Source organism: Artemia sp. Qi Xiang Cuo, chromosome 13, assembly GCF_049724085.1.
Source record: "Artemia sp. Qi Xiang Cuo chromosome 13, ASM4972408v1, whole genome shotgun sequence".
NCBI classification, from domain to species: domain Eukaryota; kingdom Metazoa; phylum Arthropoda; class Branchiopoda; order Anostraca; family Artemiidae; genus Artemia; species Artemia sp. Qi Xiang Cuo.
The window spans coordinates 27,179,295-27,200,434 of record NC_142806.1 but is presented as its reverse complement, the minus strand read 5'-3'; the positions used below and the strand labels follow the sequence as shown (position 1 = coordinate 27,200,434).

The 21,140-nt window shown below is 36.1% G+C and overlaps 2 protein-coding genes across 5 annotated transcripts in view; one reads left to right on the top strand and one right to left on the bottom strand.

Moving 5' to 3' along the window:
- Positions 1-21,140, top strand: part of tun (N-terminal glutamine amidase tungus) — a 402,893-nt gene that overhangs the window by 21,203 nt on the left and 360,550 nt on the right. For 2 of the 4 annotated variants that reach the window (XM_089098726.1, XM_089098728.1), the window contains one exon: positions 7,548-7,807. The exons of the other annotated variants lie outside the window; for them this stretch is intronic. The gene's annotated coding sequence lies outside the window, so the exon portion shown is untranslated. The remainder of the gene's footprint in view (positions 1-7,547; positions 7,808-21,140) is intronic. 4 annotated transcript variants of the gene reach the window in all.
- LOC148945133 (uncharacterized) lies at positions 11,187-20,724 on the bottom strand. Its single transcript, XM_089099316.1, has 2 exons — positions 20,628-20,724; positions 11,187-11,793 (listed from the first exon to the last, which is right to left on the bottom strand). Exons 1-2 carry the CDS (start codon positions 20,640-20,642, stop codon positions 11,320-11,322), a joined length of 489 nt encoding a protein of 162 aa, XP_088955442.1. The 5' UTR covers positions 20,643-20,724; the 3' UTR covers positions 11,187-11,319.

Here is a 21,140-nt window from a genome sequence, read left to right as displayed (position 1 = left end):
CTCTCAACTATGTTCTACAAAATGGCTATATCAAAATGTTGATCGGAAGTTTTTGGGGAAATGATGGGCGTGGAGGGGCACTTGGCCTCCGATCGCTTTTGACTATCAATAAGGGCACTACTAATACTACTAAAAACTCACCGCAGCACCAAGCCGCCCGATGCCAACACAGCTACGCACGCTCCTCCTCCATCCCAATCTATTCAAAGTCTCCCTTTTCACACCCTCCCACAAAGTTCCCATGTCCTTTAAATCTTTCTTTATGACGTCCTACCACCCCAGAAGAGATCGACCTACTTTCCGTTTAGCCCTAGAAGGTTGGCCGAAAAGAACAATCTTCGGCAATCCGTCATCCTTCATCCGCCAACGTGCCCTAGCCACCTCAACCTTTTTTTCATTGTAGCCCTAGAGAGCGGTATTGAACCACATTTTTCGTACAGCCTATTTTATGAAATACAGTCAGTCGGTCGGGTACCCAGAACAATCCTTAAGCAATTTCTCTGGAAAACATATAGCAAATCTTCATCCGCTTTTCAAAGCGCCCATGCTTCAGAGCCATATTTGACTATCGTCATCACTGTAGCTTCTAATATTCTAATCTTGGTTTGCAAACTTATCTTCCCATTCTTCCAAACTTTTTTTAACTGTGAAAAAACACCCTGAGTTTGGCAATTCTACTTTTGACATCTTTACTGCTCCCACCATCTTTACTAATAATACTACCAAGGTAAGTTAAGCTGTCCACCTGATCAATCTTTTCATTACCCAACGCCACCTTTTCATCTTCACTTATTCCTAGCCTTAGTGACTTAGTCTTCTTAATATTAATTTTCAAACCTATTCTAGTACTCTGAACTCGCAAAACCTCTAAAAGTTCATTCATTCTGCTCACACTTTCCTCTAGGATGCTTAAATCATCAGCATAATCTAAGCCCAGGAGACTTTTTCCTCCCCATTTGATTTCGTGGTCTCCCATTGCCTTTCCTGTGCTCCTTAAGACGAAGTCCATCGAAATAATCCATGTAATAGGGGATAGAACACAACCCTGCTTAGCTCCTGATTTAATACAAAACCAATGTTATTCTCGTATATAGCACTAATCACTTTAATATATTTGTCTGGTATACCATACAAGGATAAAACCTTTACTAAAACTCTTCTATCAACAGAATCGAACGCTTGCTTATAATCTATAAAACTGAGGACCAAAGGTGTTTGACAACTCAGGCGCTTCTCAATTATTAACCTAAGAGTGAAAATTTGGTTGATGCATCCTTTACCTTTTCTAAAACCGCACTGTTCTTCTCTTTAAAATCTGTTTGCAGCATCTCTCTGTCTAAAAAGTACCATATTACCAAGTAAGTTGCTACCTAAAGAGACCAGACTAATGCCTCGATAATTACCACAATCACTTTTATCACCTTTCTTACGCAGTTGGTTAGTTAAGGTTTTCCTAAAATCTTTAGGTACTTCCCCTTTTTCAAAAATCATATTCGTAATCTTCAGTAGCTTATTTCTAACCTCAGAACCGCTGTATTTAGGAAACTCATTTATCACACCATCAGCATCCGGAGCCTTATTATTTTTTAACCCTTTTACTAGTGGCGGTAATTATTCCACACAAACTAAATGTTCCTGGGCATACAAGATTTCGAACATTTTTTTATTTTCCTCTATATCTTTTACTGTAACCCTATCTCAGTTTAACACATTCTCAAAATGTTCGGTCGATCTCTCTTTAATTCTTTCCTTATCACTAATTGTGGCCTCGTTCCTATCTTTAACTGGGACAAGTCCGGATTGACTACTCCCTCTCAATTTATTAACATGCCAGTACAATATTTTACTATTATGCCGTCTAGCTGCATCTTCCAGATCCTCAGCAAATTTATCCATGGCATCCACTTCACACCTCTTTAGTTCTTGTTTTAATACCTTCGCGGCTTCCTTTAAATTCATTTTGTTTTAAAATGATCTATCACTCAGATAATTCTTGTACAATTCCTTTCTCCTTTCTATTAAATATAAAGCTTTTTAACTAATATTCTTAGCTGCAGTCCTAGCTTTCTTCCATAAGACACCTTCAGCAACTTCACAAACTATTTTTCTAGAATTATTCCAACCATCTTCCACATTATCAAACTCTGAAGTTTAGTATTCAACTGTTCCTGGGAAGTTTCTCTCAAATTCTTGTCCTGGAGTCAACCAACATCATAACTTCCCGGGAGGTAGTTACCCTTCTGAAATTTGAGCTTTAAATTAACCCTTGACACCATTAGATGGTGATCTTTACTTTTAACATCAATAACCACTCTTCTATATACCCTAGTATCCTGTATTGATCCTGCCATTCTTCGGTTTACTATAACATAATCAATAAATTTCGCTGTCTTACCATCACGTGAATACCATGTTAACTTATGAGCCATTTTATGACCAAACACCGTATTGGTTATAACTAGATTGTTGTACCTACAAGATTGCAAAATTCTGTATCCATTGCTGTTTTCTTTTCCAACACCAAATTTACCTAAACTAGGATACCATCTATTCCTATTTCTACCGACCTAGGTGTTAAAATCCAGTAAAAACATCATATTTCTACCTGGGACCCTGTCTATTTGCTCCTTTCATTGTAAGTAAAATTCATATTAGTCACTAGTATCTCCGTCAGTCGGTTATACAGGGGCATATTTTACTATAACTGGTATCCTGCACTTTTTAGTCATAAAAATGAGCAACTAACATTATATTATTAATACCTTCCCAACCTAAACAAGACTCAGCAGCTTCCTTATTCGTCATGAGCCCTACTCCGTGCCCATGTACCCCATCCTTCCTGCCTGAGTAAACAAATTCTATGTCACCTAATTTCATGCTTCGTACCCCTGGGATATGAGTTTCTGAAACTCCTAATAAGTCCAGTTCGATTCGCCTGAATCCATATGTCAAAATTTCGATACGATGGTCATTTTTTAATGTCGTAACATTCCAAGTTCCAATTTTCATGTTCTTTACATTGAAATTATTTTGGCCTCAGGAAAAGCAATGATCCCGGATACCAGTCCAGGACGGGGATCACATATCTTCTCAAGTCTACACCGAGTTGCTTAAGCCAGCTTAGAACCGGACTGAATAAGGGCACTAGCCCTCTCAATTCCCAATTGAATGAACCCTTTTTGAAGTTTCTACGACAACGCTTTCTTTAACAGTCGTACATGCCCCCAGGTCACTATCTAAAACCTTTGCCCTGAGGGCTGTGCAAGGTATATCATCTTAAAACACACAACTTTCAGACCTTTCAACTAAGTTGAACAAAATGGCTATCTCAAAATTTTTGATTGGATATATTTTAGGAAATGGTTGGCGGGACAGGGGGTTAGTTGCCCTCCAATCAATTTCGACTAATAAAAAAGGCACTATTCCTCTCAATATCCAATTTAATGAGCCCTTTTTGAAGTTTCTACGACAGCGCTTTCTATAAAAACTTTATATAACCCCGGGGCATAACTCACAACCCTCGCCCTGAAGGCTGTGGGGGGGTTTGTCATCCTCAGTTACCTTATTTCCAGAACATTCAACTACGTTGAACAAAATAGCTATCTCAAAATTTTGATTTGATGTGTTTGGGAAAATGATGGGCGTGAGAGGGGGGTTAGTTGCCCTCCAATCACTTTCGACTATTAAAAAAAGCACTATCCCTTTCAATTTCTAATTGAATGAGCCCTTTTTGAAGTTTCTACTACAACGCTTTCCATAAAAACCTTATTTGCCACCAGGGTATAACTTACAACCCTTGCCCTGAGGGCTGTGGGGAGTGTCATCCTCAAAGACATAATATCAGGACCTTTCAACTACGTTGAACAAAATGCCTATCTCAAAATTTTGATTGGATGTGTTTGGGGAAATGGTGGGCTTGAGAGGGGGGGGGGTTATTTCCCCTCCAATTACTTTCGACGATCAAAAAGGGCTTTAGCCCATTTTTAATTACAGGCTTCACGGCTCCTTCACAGATGATGATTTGTCGCTAGTCCAGGTAATTACCTAATTTTCTAACACTGAGGTATTTGTTATACCTTCTCTTGAACGCGTCAAGGGAATGATTTTTCGGGATTACCTCTGCCGGCAATCTATTCCATGTGGCAACCGATCGCTGAGCGAAACTCGTTTTCAGATATTCTTGGCGGGGAGTACCCTGCTCAAGGCTGTCCTGACGAGCTTTACTTTGGAGACTTGATGGCAAGGGCTTTGCTTTATCAGGAAAGAGCTTCGATAGCTCCTCTGATGGAGGGTTATACAAGTACTTGTAGAAGACCGCCATGGACGTCACATAGAGACGTTCCTGGATCAACTGTGGGGTTCTAGCTTTCGTGTTTCCAGAAGTTGCTGCACGCACTGCTCTATTTTGAATATGTTGGAGTTGAGCGATTTGGCTTTTTAGTTCCCCAGCGAAGAGAGGACATGCATATTCTATGACAGGTCTGATGCACGAAGCGAAAAGTAGCAGAATAGAATCATCAGGGAGAAGACTTTTGCATCTTAGGATCACATTACGCGCCTTCGAAATTAGGAGATCATTCGTTTTCGATACTTTAAAACTTACAAGCCATGCATCTGCTTGCGCCTCAATTCTCTCCAGGTCAGCCTGAAGTTCCTTGAAGTCCAGCTTTTTTTGAAGTTTCTACGACAACACTTTCTATAAACACCTTTTATGCCCCCAGGGAATAACTTACAACCCTTGTCCTGAGGGCTGTGAGAGGGTTTTTATCCTCAAAGACTAATTTCCAGAACTTTCAACTACGTTAAACAAAATGACTATCTCAAAATTTTGATTGGATGTGTTTGGGGAAATGGTGGGCGTAGGTGGGGGGTTAGTTCCCCTCAAATCACTTTCGACTATTAAAAAGGGCACTAGCCCTTTCAATTTCTAATCGAATGAGCCCTTTCTTAAGTTTCTACGACAACATTTTCTATAAAAAACCTTAAATGCCCCCAGGGCATAACTTACAACCTGAGGGCTGAGGGCTGTGGGGGGATTGTCATCCTCAAAGACGTAATTCCCAGAACTTTCAACTATGTTGAACAAAATGGCTATCTCGAAGTTTTGATTGTATGTTTGGGGAAATAGTGGGCGTGAGATGGGGGTTAGTTGCCCTCCAATCACTTTCGACTATCATAAAGAAAACTAGCCCTTTCAATTTCCAATTGAATGAGCCCTTTTTGAAGATGCTACGACAGTGCTTTCTATAAAAATCTTATATGCCCCCAGGACGTAACTTACAACCCTTGCTCAGAGGGCTTTGGGGGTAATGTCCTCTTCAAAGATATTATATCTGTACATTTCAACTACGTTGAACAAAATTGTTATCTCAAAATTTTGATTGGATGTGTTTGGGGAAATGGTGGATGTGAGAGGGATGTTAGTTGCCTTCCAATCACTTTAGACTATTAAAAAGAGCACAAGCCCTTCTAATTCCCAATCGAATGAACCTTCGAAGTTTCTACGATAACTCCTTCGATACGAAGTGCCCTGGTCTAAAAGAAAAAAAAAGAAACAAAATAATACACTGTGCCAACATCGTTCTTTACTTAGGTAGCGCTATTGCGCTGCCTATGATTTTAGTATCTCATTGGGTCTTAAAATTAGGGCTGTAAGTTTGAAGCCGTCGTGACAAAAAGTCTTGTCGATCTCTATTTAAAAAAAAAAAATTCCCTACTTTTCCTTCTTCGTTGGGGCTACCCTTGCCCAAGGATTGAATGATATAAGTTTCTAGCCGATCGATTGTTGTCCCTTTTTTGTGGGGCTTGTGCCTTCAAATGAATTTTTCAGGGTTCCCTTGGACCCAAGCCCTTACGGAATTAAGTTTTAATCTCATCACGAACAAATTGTTTTTGGTCCATTTCTGGCCCCTTAACCCCCCCTCTCCTCCCCACTATCTCAATAAAATGTGTCTTCGTTTTGGCTCCAGGAACGATGCTTTAAAGTTTGGTTCTAACCATGCACCCAAGATCAACCACAACCCTTCACGTTTTTCCATCACAAAATGTTTTTATAAACATTTGACAGTTGGTATTATTCACAGTCCTTGCCAAAGGGGTGTAGGAATCATGAAATCCAAAATGGCAAATTCCTTATACCTTTAAACTATTTCAAGCAATATCGCTATTCTAAAATATTGCTCCCATATCATGAAGGGCTTCTTGGGAAGCGAAAAAGGGCACAATGGGGATGATTTCGCATGAACTGGCCTGACAAAAAAGAGCACGGAAGATACACACCTGTTTAACTGACAACGCTATTGCGGTTTCTCTGAAAAGGAAGATCAGTCTAATAGAAAATAAGTGAAGTTAAGTGCTGGCGCTTCTTGCTAAGCCTTCCCTAGTGCTTAGACTACGCTCCGTGATTTCAAAGGCCCTAGATACTGGCTCTGAGGGTATTAATATTTTGGTTATAATTTTTTTTTTTAATTTAACATAATTATTTATAATTTTCTGTTAGGCTTTGACAGTGAAATTTTAGTTATTAAAAGTCAATAGGTAAGTGGAAGTTTGTAAAATTGTCGATTTGAAGAATTATTTTCAAACCATAGCCGAATTTCTTCTACATTGAATACAATTCAAAATAACAATTTTCTTTACAAAATACACCCAAATTGGCATGGAACATTCATGGTAAGTAAATTGGACCAAAGGGACTTTAAAGAGGTCAATACATTTTGGAAGGAAAATATGGTTGCATCGATTCTTAGCGTGGAAAGCCAAAAAATGTTTAGCTGACCGGACTTAATATCGGGCCGTGTAGGCACCTCAATTAAAATTTTAAGGCCGACGGGACCGCAATTAACACAACAGATTAAGGCAACAAATCTAGTTACATTGATTAGTGACTTCCTTTTTTTTTCAGACACAAAACAGAACTCTTTTGTAAATGACCTGCAACTGCGTTTATTTAAACGTAATAAAGCCTTTAGTTATAATAAAGCCTATATAGATAGTTATAATAAAGCCTAGCATTTTTTTTTTTTAATAAAACGTTGGAAGAAGATGCGTTTAAATTCAAGAGTGTTTACTTACTCTAGATGGCGTTCCTGCACCTCGTCATCTTTGATTGACCAGTTTTATACATATTTTTACCAAGTTTCTAGTTGTAAGGATTTTTTAAACAAAGACTTGTTGCTCCTGGATTTGTTGGGTGTTATTTTCGTAGAGAGGATGTACGGGAATGGCAGCTTATATGAGCTGAGGCTTTCATATTAGCGTCATCTCTTTGTGGCAGGTTGTTGCAATTTGTCTTTTTAAATAGAGGGGTCAGGCGATCTTTCACAGCTCTCAGAAATATTAAGAGCTTACACTGTGGAAAATAGAGGTAAAACCAACGTGAAGGTAGAAATATGAGTCGTTTAGGCCAAGGTGCCTAGTTTCAGTGTACTGTTTTTTTGTTTTTTTATTCTGGAAATGCCGCCTTTGCTCATTCAATAGTATACCGAACGAGTTACTATTAGTGACTATGATATAATACCACATAATCTGTTATATGCGTTTTTCAGCTATGCCCAATTGCGTAACACTTGCGGAAGATCCTTGAAAAGCAGAATTGATGAACTTGAAGTTGTTATCAAGCAAAGCAGTACTCATATTGCAATAACGAGAAAGTCTTGGGATATTACATCAGAATCGGCATGCACTAAAGGCTACACCAGCTGTTTTAACACTCGTCGTTACTTTGATCTTAATTGCCAGGGCACTTTACTTTCGTGATGACCTGCCGTCCAAACAGCTAACCATACCCACTAACTCCGACCGTGAGGTATAGTAGGCTGAATTTAAAAAGTCGAATCTATTTTAGAACTGATCGGTTTTCACGTTTATTGGATTTTATTTATTTTTGGTTATTTCTGTTCAAAACTTATACTAGTGTGCCTATAGCCTTTTCGCCCGAAATACCGAGTCAGATTGGGCTTTCACATGTGGCGCCCATAGACACTAAATTTGAAGCTTTACTATTTTTAGCTTTGGTCAACTCCCTCCTTTCTGGGTTTGAAGAGAGACTTAAATATTGTCAGTAATTCTCGATTGTTTTTTTGAAAACTCATAGTTTTTTCCCCAATCTATTTGTGCCATGTTAAACAACTTTAAAGACCAATGAGCTATTCAAAGTCTTCACACCAACGAAGAAAAAGAAGAAAAATCCTTCGCTTTAATCCTCTGAAGAGATACCTTGTGTGCCGTCCTTCATCATACCCATGTGCATCTTCAGCTGTGCTTCTCGGTTTTACGTACAGCATTAAGCACTCTTGAACTGCTCATGTTGAGAGGATTATTAAAATGTATAGTTCTTACTCTTATCAAAATGCGTCGATTTTGTTCTTAAGTTTCACAACTGCGAATGGCTTACCTCACATATATCAGACCAATTTTAGAATACGCTAGACCTGTTGACACTCCAGTCAATAACGCAGGCTATTTAAGTGACAAACTTGACCCTTTATAGGAAAGAGCTCTCAGAATAATTCTGTTCGACGCTCATGCAGGTTATAACTTGACAATCTATTTTTACAACTACCGTGTTTTTATGTGTCGGTGCAGCTTGACTTAGTTGATGTTGCTAGTTTGTTATAGATAGCCATAAATATTGAAACATCTTACCTCTACTTGTGATGAGATAAGTAAATACAAGATTAAAAGTCAGAGAAAGGTTAAAGTGGCATGCCATACGCACAAAACAGTTCTGAAATTCGTTTGTGCCTTATTAAACGCCAATGTTCAGTAAGTTCTGTGTTTTATCTTTTTTTTTTTTTTTAACATGAGTGCCATCTACAGGATTATATTCTTGTCTACGTTAGCTTGTTTCAGCATATTGATTCTGATTCTGGATGGTGGTCTGGATGGTTACCACCCGATGGTACAGACATTATTGGGACTTTATTACACAAAGCTACTGCTGGTCAGAAATTTTGACCGGATATTCAAATACCACCAGAAGTTGATATTATAATAATAAATTGTAATTCTTAAGCAGAAAAATGAAAAAAATATTACGAGCTTTCCAAAATTACGAATGTTAGTCAATAATAAAACTATGTCAATTAAAAACAGAAAAAAATTATTTTTCAAAAAATGCTCTGTCAAATTAAGTGTTTCAAAGATAAGTACAGATGAGAAAAAGTAAAGTCATATAAAAATTCAAACTTAAAACGGAAAAAATTGCTATCAATAAACGAATGGTATCCGTATTAAATTAATGGAACCATATTTTCCGTATTAAATAATGGAACATCCGTATTAAATTAATGGAACCATATTAAAACCTAAGATGAGCAGAAGTAAAGTCCTATTCAAACTTAAAACGGAAAATAAATAACCATCAATTAACAAATAGTATCCTATCCAGAGCTAATATGAATTGAAACAAATAATCATGTCGAACGGAGAGATCTCAGATTTTACTGTATTTGAGCACATGAATGCTAAAACGGACAGAAATTAAGATGAATGATCAAGTCAAGCTTAAAACGAACAAAAATGCCACAAATAAGAGTAGGTCATTTGGTCGACTTTGTTCGTTCTGCTCGGCTTTCCAGTAGTAGGAAGGAATGGTGTCATGGTTGGGTTTTATGCGCAGTTGGCTCTGTCAAGAAGTGTCCCATTCATCCAAGTCTTTTGTACTTCATGGTAGATGCATTATATTAGTACGTGTTTCAAGCACATTTGTGTACACTGGTTCGACCCTTTAAGAAAATGATGTCAGAACATTTTTTTTTGCATTGGGGGGGGGATAAAGATGAGTAGACCGTGTATTTTTACTTTGTCCACTACTACTGATTCTAGAGACTAGCTTTACTTCCATTTTTATAGTGTTTTTTAATTTGGAAGTCCAATATAAGCGGCTGCACAAAACGTCTGGTATTTTGATAATTACTCGAAACGACTTCACAAATACGGCATACTGCACAATATATACTGCAAAATACTGCACAATAATACATATATAATGCAAAATACGATTGATAAATACTGCACAAAACGACAGATAGGAACTAATCACCGGTCAAAATAAGATTAGTGCGCGAATAACTCTTACTCTAAATCTTTAAACAATTTAATTAAGAACTATTGTGTTGGTGTTAAGATTGATCTACACCATGGTTCAAAGATTGGTGTGGTCTTGGTGCTTCTCGCCAGAGTCTGAAAATAAACTTACTTTCCTTAACAAATCAGATGTTTTACTTTGGATCCTTAAAGCAATCCGCAAAATTTGAGAAAAGTACTTGGTAAAGGTAAAGAATACGGCATTGGACTTTACAGTCCCTACCGGTGGTGCTGATCTCCGTTTCTTGGCCCTTCAGCCAGGAAGTGCAATGGGGGGTTGAGGGCCAACCATCCTGTGCTTCGCACACCCTTCCTGTTTACCTTCCCCAGATTTTTCCAGGGACCCATTTAGAGCTGTGTCGACTGTGGTTGAGCTTACAGAGTCACGCCATTGACCCCCGTCTCAAACCAAATAATTGGATGCACTAGGATTCGAACCCTCGCCCTCTCAGACAGAAAATCCTAAATCCAGCGCACCAATCCACTCGGCTAGGACGGCTCATATCAATATTTGAGGGGGTAATGGGCCAAAATACAATCAGATGTCAATTTATAATACGTGTAAAGACTACAAGGGAAATTAGAACTTAATTGCCTGCAAGCAGAAAACACCTTCTATTAGAGGGGGGGAGGGTGCATTACTTACTTAATTGCTGCTATACAAATCAATCTAAATCTTGCCCCTTACTTCAAGCAGTAAAGGCTTAAAAATGATAATTAAACTCGAACCCTAAATTTGAGAAGAAGAAATAAACATAATGTTTACAGTATTATAACACAAGATATAAACATGGTAAACTCTACAGCAGGCTTCAATACATTGTTTGGAAAGACTACTTATGTCCCTAATAATTGACAAGGCGAGAATTTCCCCGACCTGTGACACCCAGATTTGGAGCATATCTACCGAAATTCTTTTCTTGAGGAGGCTTACAAGGTCAAATACGATAATCAAAGTGCCTATAGAGTAAGTAAGTAATATCAAATCAGAACAAAGCTATTAGTCAGAATATAAAATACTGTGCTTATATTCGTATTGGGTAAATTTCTTCGTTTCAAAAAAAAAATTCTTCTTCTTAAGTACTCGTATAGCAAAAAATGTCACAGAATTTGTATTATATAAGGGTAATAAATGCCTGTGAACAATACAAAACCAGAAATATTTACAGGAAACAACAGTAATATAGACTAAATAACATATTTAGCAATCTGAATACAGTATGGTTGGGTTTAAAAGTAAAAAAGAAATCTAATGTTTTCTGACACAGGGTCAAATTTCTTCTTTTTTTCATATCCTTTTTTTCTTCCTCGGCCATGTGTTCGCTTTGATCGGTACACTTTGATCTTACCTTGATCGTTTGCTTCAGTTTTGATATTAATTGTATATACTTTTGAGTTACCATTCATTGGGTTAAATGCCCATTCAGGTTCTATGTATGATATATCTACATCTTCTTTGTTTGTGTTGGTGGTAGATACATCAGGGCTCCTGTAAGATTCAAGTGGTGTAAATGTAGTAAATATGTACGAATCATCATTTTCTTCTGTTCTGGTGTTGGCGAAAAAAAGTTCGGAGCTGCGTTCATTCCAATCTGCGGGAGTGCGTACAAGCGTAGATTCCAAATTTGAATGGGGTTCTAGTCTCATTTGAGTGAGAGGAAAAGGGTTTACAAATGTGACGACTGACTGGAGAAACATGGTATACTGTAATAAAAACAACAACTTATTGAAAGCTATGTGTTTCAATTGTAGATAAAACATCTCTGGGTGAGTTGAACGATTTTTATTAATAGGAAGTAGTTGAATATCTATCCCTATTTTACTCTTAGTCTCTTTGTGAGTCTTTAAGCTCTGTCTCTTTTGAGAAATATGACGCTGCAGGCTCCAACAGCAGAAGATTTTCCTTTCAAAAACTTCTTGATAATTATCAAGAGTGACTAGAAATTATCGTTACGTATGACTTGGAATAGTGCACGTTTTCTTCTATAGAAATTTTTAGTAGACGGTTTGTTTTAAGCAGTGTTTTTAATACTTTTTATTTGGATACTTGGGACAATTTCTATTCCTTTTGATAAATCTTTGAAACACAAAAGTGATAAAAGTTGTATGGATACAGTAGAGTTTCAAAGAATGATTTTTATCCCGTTTTATTATTTTTCCCTCTTAACACTATAGATGTTAACAGTATAGATCCTATAGATGTAATGGTCATAAGAACTTTGGAGGGGCTCGTTAAATCAGCAATTAAAAGTTCTAGGTTCTTTTGTGGAGCCATAAAGTGATTAGTGAACCACACTCTCCAGTGCCCTTTTTCGCCTTTGGGGACCTCAAATCCCCATAACACGGCACCGGATAAACTTTTTGGTCTGGCTTTTCACTCATAATGATCAGAAGGTGTAAAACCATGGTTTAATATGAAGACCCAAGGGCAAGACCCTCAATATATATAAATGGCCCGTTTTTCACGGATATATAAGTATTTTAGTAGGAAACGTAAGCATTTTCACCTTGTTTAAATCTTAATCAAGCAAAGAGTCTGAATTTAAATATTTGGGTTACTAATCGGGCTAAATTAAAATTGCAGAGGTTTGATGACACGTTGGAAAAATAAGTCAACTCCTGAGTTGAGCAAAAAGCAGCTAAGCCGTAATTCGAAACGAGCTGATTCCTGACTCATTTTAAAAACAAGCTAAGTCCTAACTTGGTGCAAGAATAAGCAAATTTCAAGTGGCGTACTAACTCGGAGAAAAACGAACTAAGGCCTGATTCGATGCAAAGACTATTCAAGTCTTAATTCATTGCACAAAATGAGTAAAGTCGCTTACTCTGTGCAGAAAAAAAAACAGAGCCAAAGTCGTGGGCAGACTTGGTGCAGAGCGAACTAGGATCTCATTTGGTGCAAAAACGAGCCAAGTCTTGATTCGATGCAAAAATGAGCCAAGTCCAGAATTTTCGAGAATATGACGCTAAATCCTGATTCAGTGCAAAATCGAACTAATTCACGGCTTAGTAAGTCTTGTTTCATTGGAAAACTCACTTAGGTCCTAACAAGGTGTAAAACGAGCTAAGCTTTGGCCCAGTGTTGGTTTTTTGTTTTTAATAGAAAGTTTCTAAATGTATCGTAGTCGAACTGCGCAATTCTGAGTGTACGGAATGTGCCGTGCGTGTGCAGGACCTTTTTTTGGGGGGGGGGGGGAGAAAATAAATTATACTTAATAATGCGGATCTTAAGTGCCCAGAAATTCAAAAAATTTAGGATTCCAGCGGGGGTGGGCCACCTCCGCTGATCCGCAATGCGTCCATTCTGTCATTTTTTTTCTTATTTCATTCTCCGTCTCCTTTTGAGCGCAAGAAGTAGGACATAGTATGTTGATGCACAAGGGACTTTTCAATATCCTGATTTTGATGTAAAAAAATATATCTTTGAAAAAAAAAGAAGATAATTTCTCTTACAGAAGCCTTTCAAAAGTTTTGCGCTGTACTTAGTTTCAGTAATTACAAGACTGTTTTTCCTTTCCTTTGGTTTGATTTTGACTTCTTCAAATACATTGATTTGAAAACTTTTATATAATTCACCAAGAGTATCTCGGAATTATCATCAGTTGGTACTCGAAATAGCATAAGATTTCTTCGTTGGAAATATTGTTCTAGATATTGGTTTTAAATATTATTTTATGAAACTTGTTAAATTTTTATTATTTTTAACAATGCTTTGACTTCGCTGCTTTTTATAAAACGACGGATTAATTTTGACCAAATAAAGAGTGATGAGTATCCCGTGTAGTATTTTTTCCAACCACTTCGTATAGAAGGAATTGTCATAGGAACTTGAAGAATCATTCAATCGGAAACTAAAAGTTTTAGTGCCTCTTTTAAAGCCTTAGGTACATGAACGGTACCCTGCCCTCCCTCCCTGTCCTTTCGTACCCGTTTTTAAACTTGAGTAAACATGTAATGTTTACTCAAGTTTCAGTCATGAAACTTGACTGAAACTTTCAGTCATGATTCATTGCTCAAACGGTTAAGACCGTATTGCTTGCTATCGCCCACTCTATGAATCACGTAATGAAATGAATGAAGATGGAATATTGCTAAATTATCTGCATACTGTGATACAATGAAAAATTTATATAATTTGATAAAAGACAATCTGAAAATACAAGCCTTTTCCTAAACAAAACTCAACAATAGTAATCATTAGCTGTTATTCCTCCAAAGTGATTTAAGGCTCAAATTATTCGTGATATGAGATTAAAGTAATAGAAAACTCAACAACGGAAATGATCAGCTGTTATTCATCCACAGAGAATTAAGGCTCAAATTATTCGTGATATGAGATTAAAGGGAAAGTGCAGTGGTGACAAAGCACTAAGTTAGGAGTGGTGGCTTCTTCTTTTGCCAGTAAGTAAGTTTTAGCTATAACTAAGACAAGATGGGCAAGATAGAAAATAAAAGAAGTCGTTCAGATATTGATTCTAGCGAGGATATTGCCACAAGTACCCCAAATACGTCAAGAAATCCGGATAGTCGGAAACTAGTGACAACTCAGGTTTCGTTAATGACCCTATCAGAGGAAATTGCAAAGATGATGGACATTATGCGTGAAACTCATAGCTCAGTCAAATCAATTGAACAGCGATTCATTGTAGTAGAAAATAGAATAAAAACAATTGAATCAGAGCAATTAGCCTTAAGATCTGAATTCTCCGGGATTAAGTCTTGTACAAATGCTGTAGAAAATGAGATTTCTTTGTTGAAAAATGATAATTTTAACCTGCAGTCAGAAGTTAAATATTTTAAATAAAAGACCCTATGTATGTCTGATAGGCTTATGGCTGCAGAGTATCAGCCTAACGAAAATAATTTGGTTGTATGGAATGCAGTCTGTGAGGATGAAGATCAAGCCAAACGTATGTTTACCGAGATATGTACGGATGGACTAAATTTACCAGTGTCTTCGGTATCCATCTTCGCTTTACCAGTGTCGTTTTGTGTCTTCGGTATCCAATTAGGTCGTGAAATTATTAGAAATTAATTTATTTCGTTTATTTTTATTTATTTATTTTCTTCTCATTATTATTATTTTTTGTCCTTTTTTTGGGGGGGGGGGGTCTAAGGCTGGCTGGTAGTAATTGTGTATGTAGGGTTTTGTAAAAGGTGATGTGTACCCATACAAGTTTAATAAACTTCGGGTTTTGTTGTTAATGTGTGTATTTTTTTTAATAAAACCTTTTTCTCTCAAAAAAAAAAGTGATACCCCATTTTTCAGTTGTTGCAATAAAAAAGGATAAGAAATATTTTAAGGTTAATGTAAAAAACCGTGGAAACAAGATTGAAATCCTTAAAAATGGGAAGAAGCTTAAAGGAAGAAATATAGCAAACCAGGGAAACATTTATGTGAGTGATGATGCCCCATTTTCTGTGAGAGAGGCAAGAAAAAAGCTATATGAAAAAAAATTGTCTTAAAACGATGGGTATAATTTCATGGGTATCAAACACAGTTCCACCATATCTTCAGTTTGAACGTCCGGGTGGTATGAAAGTGAAGTTTACGTGTGATGAATGGATTGAGGAACTAGCACTTAAGCCTCTTCCCTCCACAGCTTCCAGAGGTGCTAAAAAATGAGTGTTTTATTGAATGTGTTTAGTTTACTTATTGGTTAATTATCTTTTCTTTTTCGCTTGGTTTAATCAAATAGATATGGAAAAGTTGATAGTGATGAATTTGAAATGTTTGGGTTAATGTTAATTTTTATTTTTTAGTAAATAATTTTTAAATGTTTGTTAATGTGAAATTATTTTGAGTGGGTGGTAGCGGGCTGATGTCTTTTTGAATGGTTTTGCTTTGTGCCATGAAGCTTGCAATAATGTGCTTTTTTAAATTGTATGTCCGCTTTGCCGGAATATATTTTGTTATTTTTTTTTGTATTTATCTAGGTCTAGGTATATGTTTAGTAGATAATGATTTTTTTCGCCACCGCCACCCTCTACCGTCACATACATTAACTTTTATTGATGATGGTTAGAGATATCGTTTTTCCTCCTGGGAACAGTAATGTCCTGCAACTTGAAAGTCAAAGGGTTGATATTTCCAGCCAGTTTAATCAAAGGATAAATAGAAATTTAGATATTAATGCCACTGAGATTTTCACAAATGAACCATCAAGGTATATTTTTAAAGAAGAAGCACTACCCTTGTATTGTGATAGGGGCTATTTTGGCCTAAACATTTTTCATTTGAATTGTCAGTGATTGAATTCTGCGCATAATTTTTTATCGGAATTAATAAATACTAATGCCCTTAAGGTAATCGCTTTAACTGAAACGTGGTTAAATGATAACAGCTCGCAATTACTACATATCACTGGTTATAATTTATATGTAAGGAATCGCGAGTATTACCAACATGGAGGCCTAGCAGCTTACATTCAGGCTGATTATAAGGTTTCAATAAGAGAAGATCTTACAATATATAGAGAGAAAGTTTGCGAGTGTTTTTTTTTACATATAACTAGAGAGAATTTGAATTTTTGTATTGTTGTAGTATATAGTCCTCCACAGAGCCTGCTCCAAGACTTTATGGACCTATTTGAAGAACAATTAATGAAACTTCCGATTAACTCTATGCCATGTTTTATTATGGGGGATTCTAATATTGACCTTATTGATCAGTCATCTGCTAGCACTGAATTTATTAATAGAAGTTTATTCAATGGGTTTCATTCTTGTGTAAATATCCCTACAAGAATTACGGGAACATCAGCCAAGCTTCTGGATTATATCCTTTCTAATATCCCCTTGAGTCATCCCGAGGTCCTTATCAATGATGTATCTGACCACTTTGAAGTTTCAGCTAGCATTAAAACTGTCAAGAAGGTGGTTAAAGGCAAAAGATCAAGGATTCCAGTGATCAGTAAAAGTGCGATGGTAAAACTTAAAAATGATATAGAAAAGGTGGATTGGTACGATGTTCTAGGCGAAGTTCAGGACGCAAATTCAAAGTTTGTTTTATTTTATGAAAAGTTACAGAGCTTGATAAGTCAAGTAGTCATATTAAAACCGTTTAATAGAAAGCACTCAAGTAAAAAACCTTGGATTGGTCCTGTGATTTTGAAGCAAATAAATGTAAGAGATAAATTTTTTAGAGCTCAAATAATTAACCCGACACAAGTAAATAAGCAATTATATAAAATTTATCGAAATAGGTTGAATACAATTTTAAGAAATGAAAAAAAAAAATATTTTGAGAAAAAGTTTAAGGAGGTCGAAGAATGCCCAAAGAAAACCTGGGGACTAATAAAAGAAGTGATTAGATTAAAAATAAATAGCGTTCCTGATGAATTAGTTAGTGTAATGGGAAAGACTTTGAATTTTGAAAAGGACATATGCAATGAATTTCAGAGTTATTTTTCGAATATTGGTCTGAATTTAGCTATGCCAGTTGTGCCTGATAGTGGGGACCCAACGCCCGAGTCCTTACTGAGGGACCCCATTGATGTGTCTCTTCTCCTTAGACTTCTAACAGTTGATGAAATTAAAAAAAATTATTTATGGGTTGTGTAGTAATTCATCTGGTAGCGACCATATTACTTTAAAAACACTTAAATGTATTTTTCCTGTTATATCTGAAGTCTTATGTGGGTAAGTGTTTTCGTCAAGGAAAATTCCCAGATTGTTTTAAAGTTGCCCGAGTAACCCCAATTCATAAGGGTGGTATTCAAAATGACCCAGGAAAATATAGACCGATATCTGTTTTACCCATCATTTCTCGTGTTTTAGAGAAGTGTTTTAGTATTAGAATGATGACTTTTTTGGAAGATCATAAGTTACTGGTAGGGACACAATTTGGGTTCCGTAGAAAAAGGACAACGGAACAGGCGATGATTTATTTGACAACTATTATTAATGATGTATAAGATAAAGGTTTCAAAATAGGTGCTATATTTTTAGATCTGATGAAAGCTTTCGATACTGCGGATCATGAACTTCTACTTAAGAAGTGTGAGGTGTATGGTTTGAGGGGTATATCATTAAATTTTTTAAGAAGTTTTTTAAGTTATCGTTATCAGTATGTCCAACTAAATGATACTTCTTCCGAAAAAAAGCGTATTGAAATAGGTGTTCCGCAAGGATCAGTTCTCGGTCCTATATTATTCTTGATATTTATTAAGGATTTACCAAATTGTCTAAATAATTTTTGCTATAGAATAAATGAACTAACGGTAAACCCTACTAATGAAACAGTTTCACTTTTTGCTGATGACACAACAGCCATTAGCACAGCTAAGACAGCGGAGCTGCTGCAGATTTCCATGAAAGAGTCAGTTAATAGAATAACAGCGTGGCTGAGGGTAAATAAATTAAGGATTAACATGGCTAAGTCTAACTTTATTATTTTCTCGCGATCATCAAACTTTTACCCATGGATCAAGGAATTAGATATGCACAATGGCGTTATAAAACGGACTGCGTCTTTTAAATACCTTGGGATTGTAATAGATGAAACTCTATCTTTTAAGAAACATGTAACTTTAACTAGAAAAATTCTGGCAAGAAATCTTGGTATAATGAAGAAACTCCAACATTGTTTTCCCAAGTCTGTCCTTCGCCATCTTTATTTTTCTTTAATACAACCGTAAATACTTTATTGTTCAAGTATTTGGCTCTCTACTTTTTCTTCTACCTTAAAACCCTTAAGAGTTCTACAAAATCATGCAGTAAGAATTTTAGCCGGTATAGCTCCGCGTATGTCTGTTAGAGAAATTTACCCAATTTTGAAAATTTTGCCAGCTGCAGGCCTTCGTGAGTTCTATATATTGTGGTTTATTTTTGGACGGTAGCAGGATGTTCAGTCTCGTTGTTTTGGTGATTGATTGTCCATTAGTTCTACTGTTCATTCTCATGATACAAGGGGAAGCGCGGACTTCTGTGTACCTAGAGATATATCGTCCCGTTCATGTTTTTCTGTTGTTTTTTTTATAGAGGTACGCGGAAATGAAATAGTTTGAATAATGATATTAAGACTATTGGTGACCCCAATATTCTTAGAAAAATCATTAAGGAACTGCTTTTTGCTGAATATAAGTTTTGACTGATTAATTGATTTATTTATTGTGGGGGTTTTGTTGATATGATGTTCCCAGAGGAAGTAAATATATGATATTATTTTGTATTCATTGTTTAGTGTGATGGTATTAGTGGTGTCGGTGGCCAGGTATTCTTTGTTTTATGGATTTTGTTTTCTCTACCTCCCCCACGGACAAGCTTTGCTTTTTAGGGGAGGCAGCAATAATTTTTTGTTGATATGTTTTTTTTTTTTCAATAAATCCTTCTCTCTCTCTAATCTCCCGTGACAGTTCATCAACATTTAATGCAGCATTTCACTCCGAAGGATCACTATGTCCGAAATTATACAACCATGCGCAGTCCAATGGGTAGAAAAGACTTTGGTCCTACGGTTTAGTAGAAAAAGATGACATGATGCTCCTTATTAAAACCCTAACCAAGTAAAGGCTGAAAATCTCCATGATTTTTGGTTAATAACTGGGCTAAGGTCAAACTTTGACAATGTATGTTGCGTTGCATCAATGAGCCAAAAAGTAAACTAGTTGAAAAAGCAGCAAATTTTCAAAGAAGTGCTAAGAATGTCAAAAACACTGCTATTTGGCACTTTTAAGAGAAAATAGCTCCTTTGTGGATTTCCGACTTAAAAGGTGGGGTTTTATCCCCCCTCCCAATATAGTGTTTCTGGTGACAAAATTAGAACGAGTTCTGTTAGTTAATGAGGTATTCATATAAAGCGTTGAATTTGCAATAAACTAATTGAAGTAGGCCAAATTTCCCCTAAAAAATAATAGTATAAACTAAGCAAATTGTCCTTGATTTAGTTTAAAAACTCTTTATATTTTTTTATTTCGAAGCAAATGGAGTAACCGGAGAGATTTAGATGCTATTGATGCTATTGGCCTTTGTAAAATTCATTGACCAAGTATTGCTAAATATCAACTAATTCAGAACAGAATTCAGTCTATGCATACGAAAATAAACAGAGAAGAAAATTTAATAAACTTAAGTGGTAGAAGTAAAAACGCGTCAGAAATGTTTATGAAATTACTTTATTCAAAAAACTAAAATGTCCAAGAAGCTGTTCATGAAATTCCTTTTTTAAATAGGATAACCGGAAAGATTTAGATATTTTTGGCCTTTGCAAATAAAATAAATTGATTAACCTACAATTAAACATTAACTAATTGAAGCCAGAATTCTTTATATCATTTCGGAAAACGAAAAAAATAATAATACAGAATTAATTTAAGTGACAGAAGAAAAAAACTCGAAAAAAATGACTTTATTCCAAAAACTAAAATATTCAACGAGCTATTCCTGAAATTTCTTTTTAAACTGAAAAACTCTTTATATTTTTTGGATCTCGAAGAAACAAAATTTAGCTCTGAAATCTCAAGCATTTTGCTATTAAAATTTATGGGCCAATTTTAGCCCAATTTAAACCAATAAAAAAGAATATAGGATACACTTACAAAGATAGTGTCCATTTGTGTGCGTTTGTTCTATCTCTTTACGTTACTGAACTGGTTATTTTGTCAATCTGTAACGAAGTTCTTAACTCAATCTTTCGGTTCTTGTTGTTCAGAATACTAATGCCGTAAGACGAAATGTTTAATCAGAATGCCGCAAGACAAAAATGTTTACCCAATAAAAACAAAAATATTGCCAAATCAAAATTTTTAGATAGCCAATCTATTCAACATCGTTGAAAAGGTATTAGCTTTTGCTATACGCTTGAGGATATATGTGTTTGAGGATATATTGCTACGCCATGGCACATTCGTCTGTAACGTTTTCATCTTCAATTTCCTATTGAGCACACCAACAATCTTTTGGTTTCATAAATTACAGTGACTCCCCCCCCTTCTCTTATGAAAATCATAGATCCTTCAGTGGGAAGCATCAAAAGACGAAATAACTTAAAAATATTAGTTCTTTATATTATTATTATGATTATATATGTTGACTTACTTACTGAATTGAGT